The 23,321-nt window shown below is 40.5% G+C and overlaps 1 protein-coding gene across 3 annotated transcripts in view; it reads right to left on the bottom strand.

Moving 5' to 3' along the window:
* Window positions 1-237: 237 nt before the first annotated feature.
* The window catches only part of TBC1D5 (TBC1 domain family member 5), a 407,032-nt gene continuing 383,948 nt past the window's right edge, over window positions 238-23,321 (bottom strand). For 2 of the 3 annotated variants that reach the window (XM_081970866.1, XM_081970867.1), the window contains exon 23: window positions 238-3,676. In XM_081970866.1, the coding sequence (XP_081826992.1) occupies window positions 3,383-3,676 (294 nt within the window). In that variant the 3' untranslated portion in view covers window positions 238-3,382. Of the gene's footprint in view, window positions 3,677-3,771; window positions 3,885-23,321 lie in introns of all 3 variants that reach the window. The other variant, XM_081970868.1, reaches the window with a different exon arrangement.

Raw genomic sequence — 23,321 nt, 5'->3', positions numbered from 1 at the left:
ATATTTGTAAAAATATAGGGGATAGGTCCATTTTTCCTTTCTTTGTATATAGTTTTCTCTATCATTACACACACTGTTGACTCCCAAACACAATATAGTGTCTTAAGGGTATTTTATATTATTTATTACCATCATGTCATGGATTAAAACATTGGAGAGAATTATACTTTCCTATGATAGGTAAGAGAGAAAACAGCGTTTAGCTTTTACAAGATAAAACACAAAATTCAAGATGTGTGCATGTTAGTTCTTTCTTTAATAAAGTAGGCAGTCATTCTTAGAGAGGAAAAATACAACCTTTCACAGCTAAAAAATGAACAGATCTAGTCACTAAAATATCCTTGACATTCTTCAGCAATGTAAGGTGACATGCAAAAGATAAAACCATAGTTTAGAGATGCGAGAAATCCAGAAGAGTTTCTAACAGGTTGAAAAATGTTTTAGAGCATCACATATTAATACTAACAAACCCTTTATACTATATATTCTTTCTTGTCAGTTTACTGTTAACAATAGCTGAGATGAGCAGATTGTACTTAAGAGAGAAAATAAATTGGTGCTTTAATTTGGGAACCTTAGTACACCTGGTAGAAAGCAATGTGTTATTATGATCTAATCTTCTTTGATTGACACTTCCAGTGTCATGCAAAATGAAATTTGGTATATTATTAAGTTTTACCACATGGCATTACTTTATTTGAATTTTCCAAAGAAATTATTCACCTTTCTGTTAGCAAAGTGCTATTTATTATAAGAAATCAGAAACATAACATTGAGAAAGTAAATATATGCTAAATAAGGCAAACATATTATAGCAAAAATTGCTCTGACAAGAAAAAATAATTTGAACCATGAGATAGGCAAAGGAGTCAAACATTTAAAAACAAAACAAAACAAACATACATACAAAACAAACCTCTGCCCAACTATTTTTTCTTTTAGTGAAAGGTGACCTACTATTTTCTCATCTATTCCTATTCATTTTCTACTATTAAAAAGTTTGCTTTAAATGGCACTTTTAATGTATGGTAAGAAACGAAAAATTTAGGGCAGAAAGCAGTAAGATTAGCCATGTCAAATTAATCACCAGTTATCATCCTCATGAAAATCAAGGAAATTAAATAACTCTACACAGATCATAGGGCAGAATCCTGAGGTGATTTATTTTATGAAAGTTTAAGTAAAAGAACATTAGATTTAAAATTGCATAACCAGAACATTTTTAGGTTTTTCATTTGAATCAATAGTCATGTGATTACTTTCTTCATTAACTCTATTAACTATATACTCTGAAGCGCTTTATAGAAACTCTCAATATTATATCTAACTTTAAAAGACCAGGAAGCATCTTATCATAACTCATTCAAGTTATCTAAACATGTAATTATACAATTGCCACATATAATAGCAATTACTTGATAATTTTAGTCCTATGTCAGTAAATTTATAGATGCAAAACTATGGCTAAAGGAAAGTGCATTACAAATCCAAGTGAGTTTGGGTGAACCAAATGAATTATAGGACAGTCAATTCAGTTAAATTTACCACATCAACCTCAGAACATGTTCAGAAAGTAGTAGATTTTTCAATATTTCAAATTCCATCTGTATTATCTAGATAGTTACTAGTGTAATATTCAAAAAGAGTTTGTGATCAGGTTATACTTTGGGTTATCATGATTCATACGTCATATTCACAGAGAAAAGAATTGCTCCTGGAAATTTTAATGACAATTGTTATACAGCAGTGTTCTCATTCTCATACCCTATCACTCATCATGATTATGGTTACAGTATTGAGTGTCCAATAAAAATAAAGCATATGGGGAGTGTTTTGCTTAAGAATAAAACTCCAAGAATATTACTAACCAGGAGGGGGGAAATGATCATGTTAAATTATACACTGTTGTCATCATTATTTCCAAGGGTTCAAGATATAATATACCTAAACTTTTCAGTAAAGCCATTTTTAATGGGTTGCTTAGACTGTGGCTATGGAAGTTTTCTATTAAGACTGTTGATTACCTATTATAGTAGAGAATTAGTTTTTAGAGGCTAAATCATTGAACAAATGTCTCTCTTCTTAACTAGATCCAGAGAAAGCTTGCTGGAATATTTAAAAGGTACATTAGTTTCAAGACCCATTTCTCTATTAGTTAAATAGCATTCAACTTGCAAACAACAAAACAGTTTTGAAAATGCAATTTCCTTGGAATGAACACCACATACCAGGAAGAAAGACCAGCATAACGCCATGATTTTGACCAATTAACCTTAATACATTATTTCTTTCCTCTCTGGGTCAATACAATTAGCAAGTGTGGAATTAGCAATGGCCACATGAGCAAAGAGAATCCAATTAGAAATCAGAGTGCTTCAATAAAGTCTAGACTTTGGACTGTTTCATAAAGTTGATGTCTGTAACTATTTCTATCATTATTTACTAAAATTCCCCAAAACCACAAACTAACTCCTCCCCAAACTGGACACTAACCTATGAATATTGTTTTGTGATTGTCAGGATAATAGTATGAACTGTGTCCAGAAATATTTTAGCTCTCTACAGTGTTGACAGAGAAATTCTGCCCTTGAGTGAATCACAGTCAGCATGGAAATTCAATCACTTAGGAGTTTTGCTGTCCTTAGTGCGAAAAGATAGATCCTGGACTTTAAATTAATATTTAAAAATGACTTTTTATTAAGGTTCTCAAAAACTTTGTTCCTAGACAAAATAGGATGGCAGAAGTCTTGAAATAACTAAAAATGCATCCCAGATGTTAGGAAACAAATTCAGGACTAGAATAGCTATAATCCCAACTGTTTCAAGATATTGAATTTGTTTACCTTGTAAGGATGAATATTTGCATGAATAGTAGCTATTGGTTCGGCACCATCTATAAAGTGATTATGGCTGTTTTCTTCTTCAGAAAATGTTTGAGGAGGCAGCATCAGACAAGTAGAGGGATATAACTTGAAACATGTATTCATCTTGTCTGATGACAGGAATATCTGATTATACTCATAGCTTATATGATCTATCAGGTTCTGAAATCATTTTAATATTCATTTGTTTCCCTATATTTCAGCAGATAAATTCATGAGATTATGCAATGCATTTTATTTTATATGATGAAGGAATATAAATTTATTAATTCAAGGTTTCAAAAATTTGTTAATAGGAGTAAACCAACAATATCTGCACTCATGTATTACATTCTGATATTACATGTGTGTATTTTAAAGGCAATCATTTACATGTTTGCTGTTGCAATGTGGGTTGCCTTGATGGTATCTGTGCATTTGCATGTTTAGCCTTATAAATCTGGAATCCCAACAGACCAAGTCTTGAGGCACAGGAGTTGCTAACTTCTTGAATAACTTTCTTACATTTCAAGAGGACTAACAATTGTAAAATCAGAATCCTTGCTGTTGTTGCTACTGCTATCATCAGGACTAGAACTGAGGTTACTTGAAGAGGCAGACATAGATCCCAGCAGTGGATCAGTGAAGGCTAAAGAAGTGTGACATGGGGCCTCAATCTTCATGTTCATATCCTGGGAAGCTGGCAGAGTCTGTTCCTGGTCAGAAGCAGAGACAACGTTTCCTTCCTTTTTAGAAACTAGGATGTAATCATCACTGTGTCTTTTGATAGGACTTCTACCTGGATGATCAGTAGCCTGTGAAAGAGAAAAAAAATAGCTAAATGATAAAGCTTAAGTGGTCATTTTCTTAGGTTGCCTTTACAGCAGCCATAATCACAGCTGGGACATACCTCTACAGCTGTGGTTGGTGATGCCTCCACCATTGCTCCCGCATAAAGTTACATGCCAAAAAAGGTACATATAAAGGGTGTCCTAGATGGAAACTCTTTAAGCAGCGCCTCTCCTATAGATCATAAAGGATGAGTTGGTTTAACAAGTAGAGATGTCCCTTTTCTTAATAGAAACATGCACAGAATTTAGAAAATTTCGTAAGCTTCCCGACTGCCAAGTATTTCTGCATTTTTATTGAGCGCACTTTGTCTTCTGGTATGGCGAGTATCTTTATGCATGGAAAATGTCACTATGAAGTGGTCCTCAGTGATTTACAATACAAAAAATAATAGGTTTAATGATGAGTATTAAACTGCAAAGAAAAGGTTCTGAAATAGCTTCAATGCAGAAATTTAAAATGTAAAACTTGATATACACACTTGTTTTCTCAACTCATTTTCACAGACAAAGGTTTCTACAGCATCTTTGGTAATCCTAGCCTTTTCTGATGCTGGTATCTCCAGAGTTTATCCCTATTCTTTCTCTGCCAGTTTCCGTTTAAAAAAATCTTATAGTGACACGAAGCATGTTTCCTTCCATCTGCTCCCACTCCCGAATAAATGGAAAATAACAGAATTATACTTCCAGGAGCTTTGAAAATTAAAAACCTTAAACTTAATGCCATATGGTTCTTCAGAATACTTTTCCTGATGAATTTCTGGTTGGGGAATAAAACTCAATAGCATCAAATATAGTCAACCAAGCATGTCCAAGCAAGCATCAGGGCAACAGGCTTAATAAATTGTACCACTATTATATAAAATAATTACATTCCTATCATGATATGAGAAAAAAATCGGCAATACATATCATATATGAAGGAGAGATAGAAAGAATTAAAACAAATCCATACTAATTTGATTAACTGTGGATAGTTGAAATAAGAATTCAAAGGCTAAGACTGAATGTTGAAGTTGAAAATTGAGGAAATATGAAAAAGAGACCGGTGTTAATAGTGAAGATATGGAAACTTATATGAAATTAATCGTTGACTTACACCCATTCAATTAGCAACTGTTCAAAGTTACAATGGCACTGAAAAAATGACTTAATGACTGGTCCTTCCACTAATGACTATCACAGCATCTTCACAGTTATGTAATCAAAATTTGAGTGCTTGGTAACCAGCATGCATTTATGACAATTGTCACATCCTGAATTTAAGTGATCATCATTTGTGATCTCCCGAGCCTGCTTCTGATAAGTAAAGTCAGTTCATGATTACATGAATCACTTAACAAATGCAGTGATTTGCTTAACAACTATGGCAAAAAGTCATAAAATCAGGTGAAACTCATTTAACAACCACCTTGCTTATCAACGGAAAGTCTTCTCCCAACTATGATCATAAACCAAGGACTATCTCTACCTGTTCTAATTTTCTTGCACTGTTTCTGTAAGTTAATTTTACTTCCTTACTTTTCCTATCATTATTTTGTATCTCCATTCTCACTGCATCCCAAAATCTGTCTATTATGCTCTATAAATCATTCAACCGGTACGTGTTTCTATCATTGCTATAAGCATTTCTTATAAACGGAATAGGTTAAACAATAAAAGTCACATCAAATGTCCTCATCTTCACATCAAATGTCCTTATTCATTGAATAATAATTTACTATTTTTTCATGTATCTTTTTTATTCATAATAAAATCTATATTCGTTTAAATATATATGTTTACCAACTTTATTCTACAAGATCAGACCACCTTTATTCAGATCCAGTACATATTTCCAGGGCCCTTAATTTCAGAGACATACAGTATTATCCATTTTTCTTGCCGTGTTTCCCCAAAAATAAGATGGTGCCTTATTTGTTTTGACCCCCAAAATAAGAGCTTGGCCTTATTTTCAGGAAGGTCTTATTATTTTTGAGGTGCGGGAGGTGGAGAGCGTGGTTACTTCATGGCTGCTGCTGTGTTGCAATATTTTCAGAGAGGGCTTATTTTAGCACATACGCTCAAAAGCCTGATTGGGCTTATTATCTGGGGGGTATTATTTTCGGGGAAACAGGGGTACTTTCATTTATTTTTTTACTTCATTACCCTGCAGGCCAACATATGTAATCCACACTGCATCCCACCAACTCAGGTATGTTGCAGACCCCATCAGTTAATGAACTGATTGGTGGGATCTAGGAATACAGTGTTCTCTGTGAATGCCCCCATCCTATGGAATATTCTTCTTCCAGGAGTGGGTTAAAACATGGCTCTGTGGCCTTCCATTTGAGAAGCCCAATGAAGCATGCAGTTGTGGGGTTGGTTGGTGTTATTGCAGACTTTTCTTTTCTTTTGTCAATTAATTTTTAACAAAATTTGATTATTATTGCCATTTTATTTTTTAAAATAATTTCCAATTAAAAATTCTAAAATTTTAATTCTTTTAATAGAGTATAAGATTAAATCAAAAAGAGCTATTTTGCAGAAAGATTTAGTCTTCAATGTTTTTTTTTATGCACAGTTAAGAGACAGATTTAAGATAGATTATAAAACATTTGGAATTGAGCAGAAGACGGGAATTAAACTATTTGCAAATTGATAAAATGTATATTTTTTATTGAAATTTGAAATAGAAGACCAAATGAAATCTCACTGATTGAAGAGTAGAAAAGTATAGCAATAGCAATAAGACTTATATACCGCTTCATAGTGCTTCACAGCCCTCTCTGAGCGGTTTACAGAGTCAGCGTATTGCCCCCAGCAATCTGGATCCTCATTTTACCCACCTCAGAAGGATGGAAGGATGAGCCAACCTTGAGCTGGTGAGATTTGAACTGCTGAACTGGAGCTGAGGTACCCTGCAGTCTGTACTAACTATTGCGCCACCTCGGCTCTGTGGTTAAAGGCATGAACATTTATATAACTTAAAAAAGAATTCTTATAAAATGATTTACTATTGGGCACGTGACTCCAAAAAATTGTCTAGGATGTATAAGTGTAGAATGCACTTCAAATTTATGTTGTAAATGTGGACAACCTGAAAGATAATTTTATCACGCCTGATGGACTTGTAAAAAAGGCATAATTTCTGAATTAAAATACCGAATTGAATTTTACAGATCAACATTCAATCAAATTAGAACTTTTTTTATGGGGTTAATGAATAGTCAATTAAAGAAGAATCATGGAAGATTATTTTAATGTATGATTATTGTGGCAAGCCTACTATGTGCACAAAAGTGAAAAACCTATGAAATATCCACATTGGGGGAATGGTCGGTGAAGATGACTGAATAAGCAGAGATGGCAAATATTAACTTGTTTGATCTGAAAAACAATCACCACTATAATATCAGAGAATGAAACCCCATAGGAGTCTTTTTGCTGAAAACAAAGAAAAATGAATTTGTGATTTATGCATTTGAAGATTAGAAAGGGCGGGTTATGAAAGAAGTAAATTAGAACTTAACCTTAGAAAGAGATGATGACATATAAGAGCATTTATAACTTCTGTCAAAAAGATCAGAAGCGATTTCTTTTTAGCTTTCTTTTTTTCCTTTCTTGGGAGAAAATTGAGAGCAAACAAATTGGGAGCAAGGGGAAACAAGACAAACAAACAGCAATTTATTGCAGAACTAAACAAATTAAACATTAAATATAAACAAATCCTTAATAGTAAATACATTGCAAATGGCATGGATAAGATGATTGTCTAAAGTGGCAGTTATACTTCGGTATACCTACGAGACGCCAACCATTTTTTTTACTATCCACCTCTCCCATACTGAAAAAAAATTGTAAAAATAAAACAACAACCTTTGTAGCTGAATCTTTAGATAATTTGGAGCTCTGAATTAAATGCTTTCTCCATGGCTTTTTCTAATCCCAACAGAACATAAATTGAGAATTTATAATAAGCCAAACCAGAAGCTATTTTTACTTAAGGTAACATGATCAGACACGATAAGCTTGTCTAAAAACTCCCTCCACACTCTTTAGCCATCACAATTTGTTTCAGTCAGAATTTCAACTGGCAGAGACTCATTCTGACAGCCAAGAGAAAGCCAAAATGTAGTTTATGAAATGTCCTTGCTCCCAGAGGAAGGCATACAAAGTGGTGTATTAACCATTAAGCAGACTAAGCATGTACTTAGGGCACCAGGCGCAAGGGAGCACCACAGGGAAGATTTGTACAGTATGTACAAAGGAGGGGGGCACCAAGATTTGTCAGTGCTTAGGGCACCACTGAGCCTTAATCCGCCACTGGGCATGCAGCATGTTCTTTAGGAATTTACACTTAACTGATTCCAGCAGAAAGCTGGGCCCTAAGTGGAAGAGGACTGAAAACCAACTATAAAACAGTTTCTATTTTCCAATGTGCTGATAAGGCAATCATTTTATCTTGCCCAAATTGTGTTTGCAGTAAAATGCTGATTCATTTAGTGTCATATAGTCATGATAAAAAGTGAGAAATAAATTATGGCAGAAAAAGATGTTTATATTCTCTAGAACAGTGATTCTCTAACCTTTTTCTAAAGGTGTACCAAAATTGTGTGCCCCTGCGCTATCCTGTGTACACACATGCCCACACTGTCCACCCCCCTGTGCATGCCCAACCATTCCTGAAATTCCAGTTTGCCCGTTGGGCTGTTTTTCACCTTCCCCAGATTCTGGAGGCTTTCCTGAAGCCTGAGGAGGGCGAAAATGGCCTCCCACGGACCTCCAGAAGGCTGAAATTCAGCTGGCTGGTATACGCATCCTCACTGGAGCCGTGTCAGCAAATATGCTCCCTATGCCACCTGTGGCACGTGTGCCATAGGTTCACCATTGTGGCTCTAGAACATAATATTTTATATATTAGTTCTAAAATTTCTCTTTTTACATAAACAGAAAATATATTAATGTGTTCCTTAAAAGCATCCCAAATAACTTGTGCGACTTTATTTATATAAAGACATTTTTTAAAATTTCATTTCAGCTTTATTTTTAAATGCAAAACTTTTAATAACAGTGTGTTTTAATACTGTTGGGAAAATTAGGACCCCTAATTTAAAATGCTAATAGATTATTATAAAACATTGCAAACAAATCTATGTAGGCATTCAATCAAATATAGATATTAAAAATGAACAATCAAGAATGAGTCTGGCATAGATTTAGGAAAAAATAGAAATATGCATACTGTACAAACATGTTAGGCAGTTGTGCAAAAATGCTGTAAATTAAGAATGCTTTCAGAAATAGAAGTGTCAATAGTTTATTTTTTATCATTTAACAAAATGGAAAGTATTTTGAAGGAACTCGGCAACGTTCATTCAAGGTTATTTCAGATATCTTGGAGAACTAACTACAGATCTTCTGTGGATGTAGGATGCTCTTCATGTAATTCCAAGCAAATGTCATGATATTGAGATCAGGGCTCTGGGAGGGTCAAACTTCCAGGACTTCTTGCTTGTAGTGAAGATAGTTGTTCATGAGATTGGTTGTATGTTTGGGGCACTGTCCTCTTCAGAATAAAATTGGGGCCAATTAAACACCTCCTTGGTGGTATGGATGATGGATAAGTATCTGTCAATAAGTATCTGCATTGATGACACCATTCTTCTTCTTCCTAGCTTTATTTCCATACTATGCTTGTCGGCAAACCCGTCTACATTTGGGTTGATCCAGGGCATCTTCTAAAGTCAAACTCACATATTTCTTGTCCTCTTTGATGTGATCCATCCCACTTTTCTTGGATATAAAATGGTTTCAATGACAGATGGAGCAACACATCGGTTGAAGTACCTCAGTTGTATCAATGGCAATTGAGGATACCATTGTCCTGATCAAATCTTCAACTCCATTTGTAGAAACGCAGCCTCAAACTTGCAAGGAACCTCCACCATGCTTCACTGTTGCTGGCAGCACTCATTATCATACTGCTCCCCAGTCCTTTAATGAACAAACTACCTCCTGCTATAGCCAAATATTGAATTTTGACTCATCAGTCCAGAGCACCTGTTGCCAATTTTCTGCATCCCATTTCTTATGCTTTTGTGCATAGTTAAGTCACTTAGTCTTGTTTCCACATCAGACGTATGACTTTTTGGCTGCAATTTTTCCATGAAGACCAATTCTGGCCAGATTTCTCTGGACTGTAGATGGGTGTACTTGGGTCTCAGTGGTTTCTGCCAGTTCTGTGCTGATTGCACTGCTGGACATCTTTCATTGTCAAAGGGATACAAACATGATATATCTTGCACCTGCTCATTAAGTGTCCTTAGCTGATTAATGTGTACCTGGTCCTCATTGTTGCCTGTTTCTTGGTGCTTTTTCAAAAGCTATTGGACAGCACATCTTGAAACCCCAGGGTGCTTTGAAATCTTTGCCTGGGAGAGACCTTGCCAATGCAGTATATCTACCTTTTATCTTATTCCTGTGCTTAGTTTTGCCAAGATGTATGACGTGTGACATCAAACTCAGAGGTGGGTTTGCACCGGTTCGGGTGAACCGGTATTGGTAATTGGGCCTGGGTGGCCAAACTGGTAGGGCCGACAGGCTGGTCATGCCCCCAAACCAGTCCCCCGGTCACTGCTCGCTTGCCCACCCAATGCATCCATTGGACGGCAAACTGACCTATGCTGGGAAGTGGATGGCTGCAAAGAAGCCTCTCAGCCACCTCATTGAGTGCCGGAGGATCGGAGGCTTCTTTTCTACCCAGCCGCTGATCGCAGGGTGCCGAAAAGTCCTCCAGCTGGTGAGAAGAAAGGTCTTTGTGGCGCCCTGTGCCAGCGGCTGGGTGGAAAAGAAGCCTCTCGGCTTCCAATTTCTGCAGCAGGTTCAGTCCCTTCACAGGATTGCTTTTCTCCACACCCGAGAAAGATCAAAAGGAGCGGAGCAGCCTTTAAGGACAAAGCCGGCATAGTCGCATAGAGGTAAGAAAACAAATCACTGAGGGAAGGAGCCCCCCCAAAGCTGCCGGCGTTACAGCTGCCCCCCCTGCTGCTTGGAGTTCCAAGCCAAAGAGATCCTTGGCTGTTGCGAAGAAGCAGTGGCTCTGGGTATGCCACACCCGCTTTGTTCTCTTTGAGAGCCACTTTGCAAACAAACAAGGATGGAAGAGCTTGCTCAGGAGTGACAGCGAGGAAGGTGGCTGGGGGCAGAGGGAGGCGTAGCCTGAGCTCTCTGGGATGAGTAAACTAGTGTGGGGAGGCAAAGGGAAGAGAGAAGAGAGAGCGCTGGGCAGGAGCCACAAGAAGAGGAGGGCGGCGTCTCTCCTTCGCCCCTGCCCAGAGAAGGATGCTACCAGCGCAAGAAGGCCAAGAGAGGAAGGCTCAAGGCGACTCTCTACCCTAACCCAGAGGCAGTCAGGGGTTGCTCTTGACCTTGGGAAACAGCTCCCCTCCCCCCTCCTCAAGCCCAACAAGGAAGTTTGCTCCTCCTGCCCTCCCATCAGATCCACCCAAGGAAGGAGCGCGAGCTTGCTTGGCCGAGCTGCTTCTCCCCGAGCCAGAAGAAGCAGCAAGCACCAGGCCGCCACCTCTTCACCCCACACTGCCTGAGAAAAGGAGCCGCCTTGAGCCTCCGTCTCTTGGTCTCCTTGCGCGTGGAGCATCCTTCTCCGGGCAGGGACGAAGAAGCTGATAGGAATTTTTTTTGAAACCCACCCCTGATCAAACTGTCTTCCACAACCTCACCCTACTAGCATTGGGTGTTCCTCACCCAATTTTAAGCCTCTTACCCAGCTGTTGCTGTTTCAGATAATGACTGTATTTCAACTTTGCAAGCATGCAAGAATTGCACTTGATTCAATGCTGTTTTGAAGGCAAAGGGTGGTCACAGCAAATATTGATTTGATTTGGATTTCTCTTCTGTTTCTTTCCTTTCCATTTTTGTTAATTGAGAAAATAAACTATTAGCACTTTTATTTCTAAAGTTTTCTTAAAATTATAGCATTTTTGCACAACTGCAACACTTTTGCATGGTACAACAATCACCATACATCCAATGTTAGCATATAACATTGTATGAGAATGAGATATAATTGGAATGTTTTCTGATATAGCCCTTTCCTATAAAAAAATCATGATAATTAATATTACAAGGATATTCAGGGTGGACATTTTGAGAATGAAGTACAGGTACTCTCCCATCCAAGCCAAATGGCCTGTCTCAAATTATTTTTTTCCTCTGACAAAGTCTGCTGCTTTCTCCATCTTCTTGACCTGGCTCCCTAATTCATCATCAGATAGAAAAAAATAAAGGCAAATGACTGGACTTTCCTGCTTACCACTTAAGCATTTAAATTAAAGTTCCCTTGAATACATATTTACTGTATTTTTCAGATTATAAGATGCTCCGAAGTATAAGTACCTAGCTTTTGTAAGGGGAAAACAAGAAAAAAATCTGCCTCTGTCTCTGCCTCCCAGCAATTTGCAGCAAACAGCAGCCTGTTTCAGTTTCAGCACAGCTTGATTAGCACAAGGAAAAAAAAATCTGCCTCTGCCTCCCAGCAATTTGCCTCCTTGCAGCAGCCTGTTTTAGTTTCAGCAGCCTGATTAGCACAAGCAGCTGGATCGGACTCCCGACTGTTTCAGGCTGCAGCGATTGCCATAGCCTATTGCCACCCGTGCATGCCCCATTTTCCGTCTGTTGCGCATGGCAGGGATCGAAATGGGTGGAAAATGGGATGTCCGGAAGCCGAAAATGGGGTGCAGATGCCAAAAATGGGATGCGGAGTCCAAAAATGGGCATGCGGAGATGGCAATAGTCAATGGCAATCCCTGCAGCCTGAAACAGCTGATGGTTGGTGTAATGATGTGTATATTTTATGCTATATTACAAGTTTAATTGTTATGCCTATCTCTTTAAGAAGGTAGTTTTAAGATGGCTGCCACTGAATAAAGACAAGCCCCTAGTTTAAGCTCCTTGCTGTCTGCCTTTATTTTATGCCAAATCATCACATGGTACCAGGAGTGGGGTGAGAAGAGTCATGGCAGCAAGCAGCAACACAAAGAACATTCCTTCCCTGGATTTGGAGTCAGGGAACATATCTGAAAACTTGTCGAAGTGGAAGGAGCTGATAGAGCTTGTGTTTCTAGGACCTGATGCAGACAAATGGACTAATCAACAGAAAGCAGCACACTTTCTAATATATGTGGGACAGAAAGGACGCAATGTGTGCAGAGCCTGGCAAGCAAGTGGGGAGATCACTGCAGAGGACAAAAAGAAAACAAAAGTACTGTTTGCAAAGTTTGAAGCATACTGCAACCTGAGAAAAAACTCCACAGTGCCGAGAAAACTGATTTATGAGAGAAATCAGTGTGGAGGTGAATCTGTGGATGAATGGGTGACCCAGCTGCGATTGCTTGCCAAAGACTGTGCTTTTTATGATGCTGCAGACATGATTAAAGACAGTATTCTGATGGGCAGTAAGTTTAAGGAAGTTCAGGAAAAACTGCTGCAGGAAAAAGACTTAAATCTTGAGAAAGCCGTAAGGATTGCCAGAGCATATGAAATATTAAGAAAGGACATGCAGATACTGGAAGGAACATAGCACCAGATCAATGCTATAGAAACTCAAAGCAGTCAAGAAAGGGCACACAAAGGAACAAAAGGCACCTATGACACTGGAACAAGTAACAAAAAAGCAGCTTGTGGATATGCACTGGCTCCCTGTGGTCTACCGGGTGCGCTTCAAGGTGTTAGTTACCATCTTCAAAGCGCTCCATGGCACAGGACCTAGCTATCTGCGGGATCGCATTCCGCCCCATACATCCCTGCGACCAATTCGCTCTCACAGAGAGGGACTCCTCCGGGTGCCGTCCACCAGGCAGTATCAGAGGGCGGCACCCAGGAATAGGGCCTTCTCTGTGATGGGCCCAGCCCTCTGGAATGACCTCCCCGCAGATATCAGGACAACGACCGATCTCCGCTCCTTCCGCACGAAACTCAAGACCCACCTGTTCCAACTAGCCGGCCTGGCTTAACTAGAACTTTCTAACCTCCCTGGCAATTTTAATATTTTAATATTTTATACGTAAATTTTGGGGTTTTAAACTGTTTTAATTGTTTTAATTTATTGTTATTTATTTGAACTTGACTGTTAAATATTGGTGTTACCTCCTCCATGCCACACTTGTATTTTGATTTAATTGTACGTCGCCCCGAGTCCCTTTGCGGAGAGGGGGCGACTGATAAATCGAAATAAATAAATAAATAAATAAATAAAATAAATATTGTGGAAATATGCACCACAAAAACAGTGTCTGTCCTGCAATGGGGCAAATATGCAACAAATGCAAGAAAAGAGGACACTTGCCAGGGTGTGTAAACTGTCTTCGCAAACCGGAATTCCGGCCACAAACACGAGCTGTACATGCCACAGAGGACAATGATGACAATGCAGGGTCAGACTCGGACTGCTCCCCGATATATCTTGCAGCGATACAGAAAGCACATCAGTCTGCAGATGAAGCCAATGTAACATTACAGATAGGGGCCAATAAAACTCCAGTCACATTCAAAATAGATACTGGAGCACAAGTAAATTGTGTGCCAAGCCACATGTATCTGGAACACCTCAGGAATGAATCCCCCTTAGAGACTCTGGACCTACCGAAATTAATGGGATATGATGATGAAAAGCTGAAAGTAATGGGTTGCTGTCATGTAAAATGCACCTACAAGGGATCTGAAAGGGCTTTACAATTGTTTGTGATAGAAACGCAAGCCCCAGTCGTGCTAGGTCTCAAAACAAGTAAAGAGATTGGACTTGTGAAGATCATAATGACTGTGGATGGTCGGCATAGAGGTCTGACGGAAGCTGACATTAAATGTGAATACTGTGATCTATTCAAGGGCCTGAGGTGTCTCCAGGCATAAGCCACATACGTATAAAAGGGGGTACACAGCCTGTCATCCATGCCCCAAGGAAAATACCTCTAACTCTTGTGGATAAAATTAGACAGGAACTCACTAGGATGGAGAAGTTGGGAGTTGTAAAGAAGGTCACTGAACCATCGGAATGGGTCAGTTCTATGGTTGTGGTGGAGAAGAAGAACACAGGTGCAATTCGCATATGCATTCACCCATGTGATTTGAACAAAGTAATAATGAGAGAACACTACAAACTCCCCACCATGGAGAACATAGCACACAAGCTAGTAGGAGCAACAGTGTTCAGTGTATTAGATGCCCAGTCTGGCTACTGGCAATTGCGTCTTGATGAAGCCAGCAGTTACCTCACTACTTTCAACTCCCCTTTTTGACAAAGTGAAGAAACTGATCATTAAACATCGAGGGCCAATACTGAAATACTTCGATGCAAATGCTGGCACCGTGCTTCAAGTGGATGCATCCCAGTTTGAGCTAGGTGCTGTACTGACTCAACAAGGACATCCTGTGGCATATGCTTCACGCGCACTGACCGTGACACAAGCTAATTATGCTCAAATTGAGAAAGAGATGCTGGCCATTGTGAATGGATGTGAGGAATTTCATCAGTACGTATATGGTCGCCCAGTAGTTGTAGAAACTGACAAGCTGTTGGAGTACATACTACAAAAACCGCTAGCTTCTACACCGCCACGCTTGCAGCGAATGGTTATGAAATTACAGCAGTATGATCTCACAGTGAAGTATAAGCCTGAGAAGGAAATTCCAGTGGCAGATTGCCTGTCAAGGGTGTTTCCAGAAGGACATGAAGCCAGGGATAAACCTGAGTTGGAAGAGCAGGTACATATAGTACTAGTGAACATGCCAATATCAGATGTACGGCTGGAGAAAATAAGACAAGACACCAAACAGGACAAAGTACTAGAGAAACTAACGCATGTCATGTGCAATGGCTGGCCAGAAAAACGCAAGAAGCTGTGTCCTGAGTTGCAGGAATTCTGGCCTGTGAAAGATGAACTATTCATTCATGAGGATATCATACTCATGAGTGACCATATTCTTATTCCTAAGTCACAGCAGGCAGAAGTAATGGAACAAATTCATCAGGGACATTTGGGCATTACTCTGTGTAAAGGCAGAGCACGGGAGGTGGTCTACTGGCCTTATCTGGACTCTGATATTGAAACACTTGTAAAGAAGTGTGATACCTGCCAGACATTTCAAAAAAACAATGCGAAAGAACCTCTTACACCGTGGACTGCTCCTTCACGGGCATGGCAGAGATTAGCTAGATATTTTTCATTTTGAAGACTTCCACTACCTAATGATAGTACACTATTACAGCAAATATTTTGAACTAGTGCAGCTGGGAAGTCTAAAAGCGTCAACAGTCATATGGGCTTTCAAGACAATACTTTCAAGACATGGAGTGTGTGAGGAACCTGTGTCTGACAATGGGCCACAATTCTCATGTGCTGAATTCCAGTGCTTCCTGCGTGAATGGGAAATCAAACACAAACCCACAAGCCCTTATCACCCACAGGCCAATGGCCTAGCAGAGAAGTATGTTGGCATAGCCAAATCCATTATACAGAAAGCACAGTCGTAAGGGCAGGATGTGTATTTAGGCCTATTAAACTATCGTGGCACACCCATTGAGGGTTAAGCTCACCGGCGCAGCTGCTAATGGGGAGAACACTGAGGACTACTGTGCCTATTGCTCCACATAAATTGCAGCCTCATTCCATCGCACATGAGCGGGTAACAGCTCAGAGGAACATAAACATGAGAAAGCAAAAACTGTATTTTGATAAATCTACCAAGCCTCTTCGTCCACTGTGTGCCGGGCAAGCTGTGAGACACAGAGTCACTGGGAGAACATGGGAACCTGCTCAAATTGTCAGAGAAGGCAATTCACCAAAATCATATGCAGCTGAAACCAAGTGTGGACAACAATTGAGAAGAAACAGGTGTCATCTGCGTCAAGACACTGCTGCTGATACTGCGTTGGAAAAAGAAAACAACAAGGAAAATGAAGCGCAAGCGCATGATGGCACAGAATTCCTGAACATGGATATACAGCCTACCAAGAACGCCAAGGATAATGTAAGCATATCAGCTTGTGACAATGCTGGGAATGATTCACAACCTGACAGCAATTTTACTGATGATCAGACAGCAGTAACTTTCTCTCGCTATGCTCGAGCTATTAAACCAAAAATATGGAATCATATTAGATGTTTTATACTTAAGTAGGAAGATATAATGATGTGTATGTTTTATGCTATATTCCAAATTTAATTGTTATGCCTAGCTCTTTAAGAAGGTTAGGAAACAGTTAACCTTTTTAATGACGTCTTCTGGGGCAGAAGGTAGTTTTAAGATGGCTGCCGCTGAATAAAGACAAGCCTCTAGTTCAAGCTCCTTGCTATCTGCCTTTATTTTATGCCAAATCATCACAGTTGGGAGGCTGATCCAACTGACAATCAGCTCCTTGTGCTAATCAGGCAGTGCTAAAGGTGAAAGTGAAACAGGCTGTTTGCTGCAAGGAGGCAAATTGCTGGGAGGCAGAGGCCGAAGGATGTGGGATGGTGGGTGGGCGGGGCTACATTCAGTGTGTAAGACGCACCCAAATTTTCACCCTCTTTTAGGGGGAAAAAGTATGTCTTATACTCCGAAAAATACTGTAACTATAAAATCAAGGACTGCAGTTTTTCATAGTTCTTTCTTCTACTTCTTCAACTATGTTTCTACTGATTAGTAACAGATCAAGCAGAGATGATCATCTTTTCTTTGTCCTCTGAAGAAAAAAATTGTCAGCAAGATGAATCAGGAATTTCCCCTAGAATCACATTGGAAGTCTGACTTCTAACAGGCACTGAATTAAGTCAAGTCTCCTAACACTGCGACTTCAGGGTTCATTGAAAGATTCACAATTGAGGCATCATGCTCATTTTTTTGTTTGGGATAGTGACAACGGATCAGCAGCCTTGTTTCTCTTTGTTTGTCCATTTATTTTACATTAGATTCACTTTACAATATTGATAAATTACTTTTTTTGAATTCTGGAATAGAAAATGATATTTTACCACATATTCCAATATCTCCTTTTCTTTTGTTTGTATTTCTTTGGAACAAATTATTTTATTTAATGGCTATAATCTAACAGAAGCTGTCTCACAGGCCTTTATTATAAATGTTGAATTACATTTGTTTTTCTGTATTAATAGCTCAAACTCTTTTTATTTTCCATACTTTGTTTAAACAGACAGTGAAGGCCTATTTATGGACTAATGTTTTTTTCCCAATTTTTAATGGAATTATTTAAATGTTCCATTGCAACAGTACCCTTTTTCCTATAATGTAGCAGTATTTATCCCAAGGCCCTTGCGCCAGAGTTCACTTCAGAGTAACTCTAGATGAAACTTGATGTGCTTTGGCAAAACACATTTTTATCATTTTTTTATTTTGTGCAGTATTTTTCATTTTAATGTTCCATCATCTAAATAATCCAGAAATCATTTGTATCCCATTGAAGCTGTTTAAGCTCTGTAATTGATGTCACAACCTTTTTTATGTCTATAGATCTGAATTAGTCAAATCTATGACCACGTTGTTCCCTAGCACACCTGACTTAACCAAATATACTAAGACTGAAACACCCAGGACTATGGATCTTATAAACCTCTGCCTATCTATCTACCTTCAATTTGAAACTACACTACATATTTTACCAATGAATTAAAGGTACATCTATGGCACCAATGATTTCAGGACTTATAGCAAAGATTGTTATGCAACACCTAGAAGCCACAGCACTTCTACAAATACAACCTACAATATGGGTCAGATATGTAGATGATATTTTCATTTTAATATAAAAAGGCCAATTATAGAACATCCACAGGATAACCTACTTCTTCAAAGGAAACCACTCTACCAGAGAAAGAGAAAACAACATCTTCTTGGACATCAGTACGGGCCAGTGGTGGGTTTTAATTTTTTTTAGAACCTATTCTGTAGGTGTGGCCTGTTTTCTGGGAGTGGCTCGGTGGTCATATGACCAGGTGGTCATGGCCAACTTGGAAAATGTGGTGAGATTCACTTAACAATGCTCCTGCTTAGCAACCAAAATTTTGGGCTCAATTGTGGTCATAAGTTCTCTTTCTTTCCTTCCTTCCTTCCTCTTTCTTTCTTTTCCTTTCTTTCTTTCTCTCCTTCCTTCCCTCTTTTCTTGTCTCTCTCTCCCTTCCTCTTTCTTCCTCTTCCTCTTTCCCTCTTCCTCTTTCTTTCTTTCATCTCTCTCTCCCACTTTCTTTTTCTTTCACAACACTCATGCTCAGATAGACTTCTCAGCTGTTTTTGTATAGCGCTTTCCACCACACAAAGAAGGAAAATTAAATAGAAATGCAAACACTGTATTATATCCCAGTTAGTTTTCAAGATTTCTTTATTCTTAACAAAATAGATGCTAAAGCTAGCTTGAAATTACCTTTCTGACCTTTTACAGCTGAATTAAGGCAAGATCCAAATTCAGAAATAACAGAAGGATTTTGCTTCCTCATTAGTCTTACTAGCTTAACCACACCTACTGAGGAGAAGTCAAGCAAGGATGTCCAAGGAGTGCTTATCAACACATTTCTATGAAGGGTTGATACAAAAATTCTTCAACTTCACATCTTATTTAAAGAAGGCAGTTTTTGCTGAAGAATCCATCTTCAGCATTTAAGCCAGGCTAATAATACAACTTTTCTTTTCTCAAAAAGACTCCTTTTGAGAATCCTAGGGCTGGAAGGAAAATGGAATAAATCCAACTGCATCCTTTGTTTCAAGAGAAGAAGCATATTAATCCTGAAGTCAACTGCCTTCTCAATTTTGGAATAATTTCAATCCAAGCCAAGTCTCTTTCCACTTCTGATTTGTGACAATCATCACAGCATGGTAGAAAAGAATACTAAAGATAGAATTAGAGCTTAACCCTAAAAGTGTTTTTTTCCAAAAAGACAACTGGACTTTCTTGGTTTTTTTCTTTGAAAACCTTTTGCTTTTCATCCAAGGAGCTTCTTGGATAAGAACTAAAATGTTTTCAAAGAAAAACAACAACAGTCTAGTTGCCTTTTTTGGGGGGGGGGGGGGAGAAAGCACGTTGGGACAACCATAGGACAACTATGACCTCGATGATTGAGAATCTCTGTAGACAATTATAGTTTAAACCCACTTAGGTATTCAATAACCTTTAAGAGGTCAAGGAAAACAAAGAATGGAAAACAACATGGAACCATGTGGCTTTCAAACAATATTCTCAGTCTACAAATTAGTAATGACTGAACAAAACTTTTCTTTCTTCTTTCTTTCTTTCTTTCTTTCTTTCTTTCTTTCTTTCTTTCTTTCTTTCATCTCTCTCTTCCACTTTCTTTTTCTTTCTTTTCTCTTCCTTTCTTTCTCTCTCTCTTTCTTTCTCTCTTTCTCTCTCTGTGTCTGTCTGTCTGTCTGTGGCTCTTTGTCTCTCTGTCTCTCTCTGTGTCTGTCTGCCTATCTGTCTCTCCCTCTCTCCGTCTCTCTCTCTCCTCACTCCCCCCAATGGTCACTCTGTGTGTGTATGTGTGTGTGTCTGTCTGTCTCTCATTCACTCTGTGTGTGTGTCTCTCTGATTGTCTGTCTCTCTCCCTCCCTCCCTCCCTCTCTATCTCTGGGTGTGTGCGTCTCTCTCTCCCCTCCCTTCCTCTTTCTCTCTCTCTATCACTCTATGTGTATATGTGTGTGTGTGTATGTCTGTCACTCACTCACTCACTCACCCACTCACTCTGTGTCTCTGCCTGTCTGTCTCTCCCTCCCTCCCTCCCTCTGTCTCTGTCTGTCTGTCTGTCTGTCTCTCTCACTCACACACACAGACACACATATTATGGTCACCTTGTGTTCCAATTACAGGTTAAAAGTACCTGGCAGTGGCGTTTTTCCCTGGGAGAAAGTTTCTGTGGCTGTAATTTACGGGGTGTGCACACGTCACGCGCCTGTTTTTAATGGCATGGAGCCACGGCGAGGCTCTGCGCGGCTGGCGATGACTCTGGAGCCCATCTGGGAAGACAAGGAACGCAAGGGGGACCCCTCCCCCGCAGATGGGCTCTGGACCCCACACATCTTTCACAGAGGATCCCTCCCCCAATTGGAAATGAGGCGGCTGTCAAAGACAAGGCAGTGCACCTCACAGAAGGAACAGGAGTTCATACCAGCCTCCAGTCAGGCCAGGGCAACCCTCCGCCTGCCCGACAAGCAGTGGCTGGGTGGGCGCCGAGCTAGCCCCGCTGTCCTGGCCAAGTGGCGCCCGCCGCTTACCTTGAAGGTGACGTTGTGGAACTTACCGCTGCTGCTGAGGGAGGGCCGTTTTCCCTGCACACAACGGCTGAGAGACCCTCAATTTGGAGGTGGCAGGTGGGGCATGGGTTGGGGCAAGCCCAGCTATGAGATGCACATCTTACCAGAGATTTGCGGCTCCAGATCTTGCGGCTTGAAAACCTGTGAGGTTGCTTTGGGAGGGGGCAGATGGGCAGCATTCTCCCCCCTCCCTGGGCCTGCAGCCTTGGAGCAAGCGTTTGCACAGTAAAGAAAATCTTTTCACGAATGTGAGTTTTTAATTGCCTTTACTGTGCAAGTTGCTACAGACTCCTAAGGTGCAGGCACCTGGGGAGGGGGGGTGTTCTGCCTGTCTGCCTTCCCCATCCAGAAGCAACCTCGGAATTTTTCAAGCTTATCTGGAGAGCTTTAAAAAAAAAAAAACTGAAAAAGCCAGAAGATCCAGAGCGATGGGGTGCTGGGCAACCTGGTTCTGGGGATCCCCCCCGCAAAACACCTCCCGCCAGTCTCTCCAGATCTTGCTGCTTTTTCAGGGCTTTTCTTAAAAAAAAAACACCTCTCCAGACGAGCTTGAAAACCTGCGAGGTTGGCTGGCTGAGCTCATGAACACCGTTTGCAATTTCTTTTCAGATTTTGTTGCTGACTGCAGTTGGCTTTCTTCTGGTGATGCAGCCACGTTGCTCTGGCTGCATCCGGGTGGGCCCTGGTATGATCAGCAGTCTGTGCGCCACTGCCATGTGACCACTCTCTGGATGCAGCGCCTAGCTGGAGCAGTGGGGCTGCCCCGGAAGGTCTCTGCCAGTCAGGAGAAAGGCCACTGCAGCTGGCAACGGGACATGTGGGGCTAGAGGTGGCAGGGAAATGGGGCGTCGAGGCCATCCTGGGCACCTGCTACGGGACGTGGCAGCTGCTGGACGGCCACTCTTTTGTGCCCGTTGCAGTTGGCTTTCTCCTGGCGACTGTCCTCTCCAGAGTGTCCCCATCACTCTGGCTGCATCTGGGTGGGCCCTGGGACAGTCAGCAGCCCACACGCCGCCATGTGACTGCTGCCATTTGAAAGCCCCATGTGAAAGCCAACTGCAGCCAGGAACAGGACGCGCAGGGCTGGAGATGGCAGAGAGGTGCGCCATGTGAAAGCCGCAAGGAGAAAGCCAACTGCAGCTGACAACGGGACGCACAGGCCTGGAGGCGGCAGGGAGGTGGGGTGTCGAGGCTGCCCTGGGTGCCTGCAACGGGACACAGCAGCTGCTGGACGGCCGCTCCTTCATGCTCCGTTGTTGGTGCAGTTGGCTTTCTCCTGGCGACCTTCCTCTCCGGAGCATCCCCATCACTCTGGCTGCGTTCGGGCAGGTTCTTGGACGGTCAGCAGCCTGTGCGCCATTGTCATGTGACTGCTCTGGGGGCGGAGTGCCCGACCGGAGCGGTGGGTCTGCCTCGGAAGGTCTCTGCCAGCCAGGAGAAAGCCAACTGCAGCTGGCAATGGGACGCGAAGGAGCGGTCGTGCAGCAGAACATGGAGTGTCCCCAAGTTGATGGCGTGGCGGGAAGGTTGCGCGGAGAAATTTTTGCCAACTGGAAGGTGTGTTTGTGTGAGTGAGAGAGAGGGGGGAGACAGAAAAAAAGAAAGAAAGAAGGAAGGAAGGAAAAACTCTTTGGGGAATTTTAATTGATCTCAGGAGTCTTTCTGGATATAAGATGAGAGGATATAACAATTAAGTTTTCTATAATGTTGAAATATTAAAAATTGTGAATGTGTCCATCCTGTAAATATCAAAGGTATTTTGGGGTTCATCTAGATTCATTACAAAACTTCGAAGAATATTTCTGTTGGAAAATGAATATCTATGTTGGAAAATGGATTCAGAAGATGGAACTTCCTCCCTTCCTCTATATCTATCTATCTATCTATCTATCTATCTATCTATCTATCTATCTATCTATCTATCTATCTATCTATCTATCATCTATCTATCTATCATCTATCTATCTATCATCTATCACCTACCTACCTACCTACCTACCTACCTACCTACCTACCTACCTACCTACCTACCTACCTACCTACCTATCATCATATATCTCTATTTACCTACCTCAATAGCTAGCTAGCTCTGTCCAAACAATATTATATCTGATAGGGTATCTGAGTTGATAAAATGTCTCTCTTCCTCTCAAGCTGTTCTTTTCATTCAGACAAATAAGGCACCTGCAATAATGCCTTTATATTGTGCAGATACAAGAGACAAAAATATTGGCCCCTCACTTCATCCTTTTCCGTCACCAGTTCAGAATAACTACTATTTCACCAGCTTTCGATGAAGAGGAAAGGTAAAGCTGGCTGT

The sequence above is a fragment of the Natrix helvetica genome (assembly GCF_964273705.1).
Source record: "Natrix helvetica genome assembly, chromosome: Z".
Lineage (NCBI taxonomy): Eukaryota > Metazoa > Chordata > Lepidosauria > Squamata > Natricidae > Natrix > Natrix helvetica.
The sequence above is the reverse complement of the archived record's forward strand: the minus strand, read 5'-3'. Positions and strand labels throughout refer to the sequence as shown.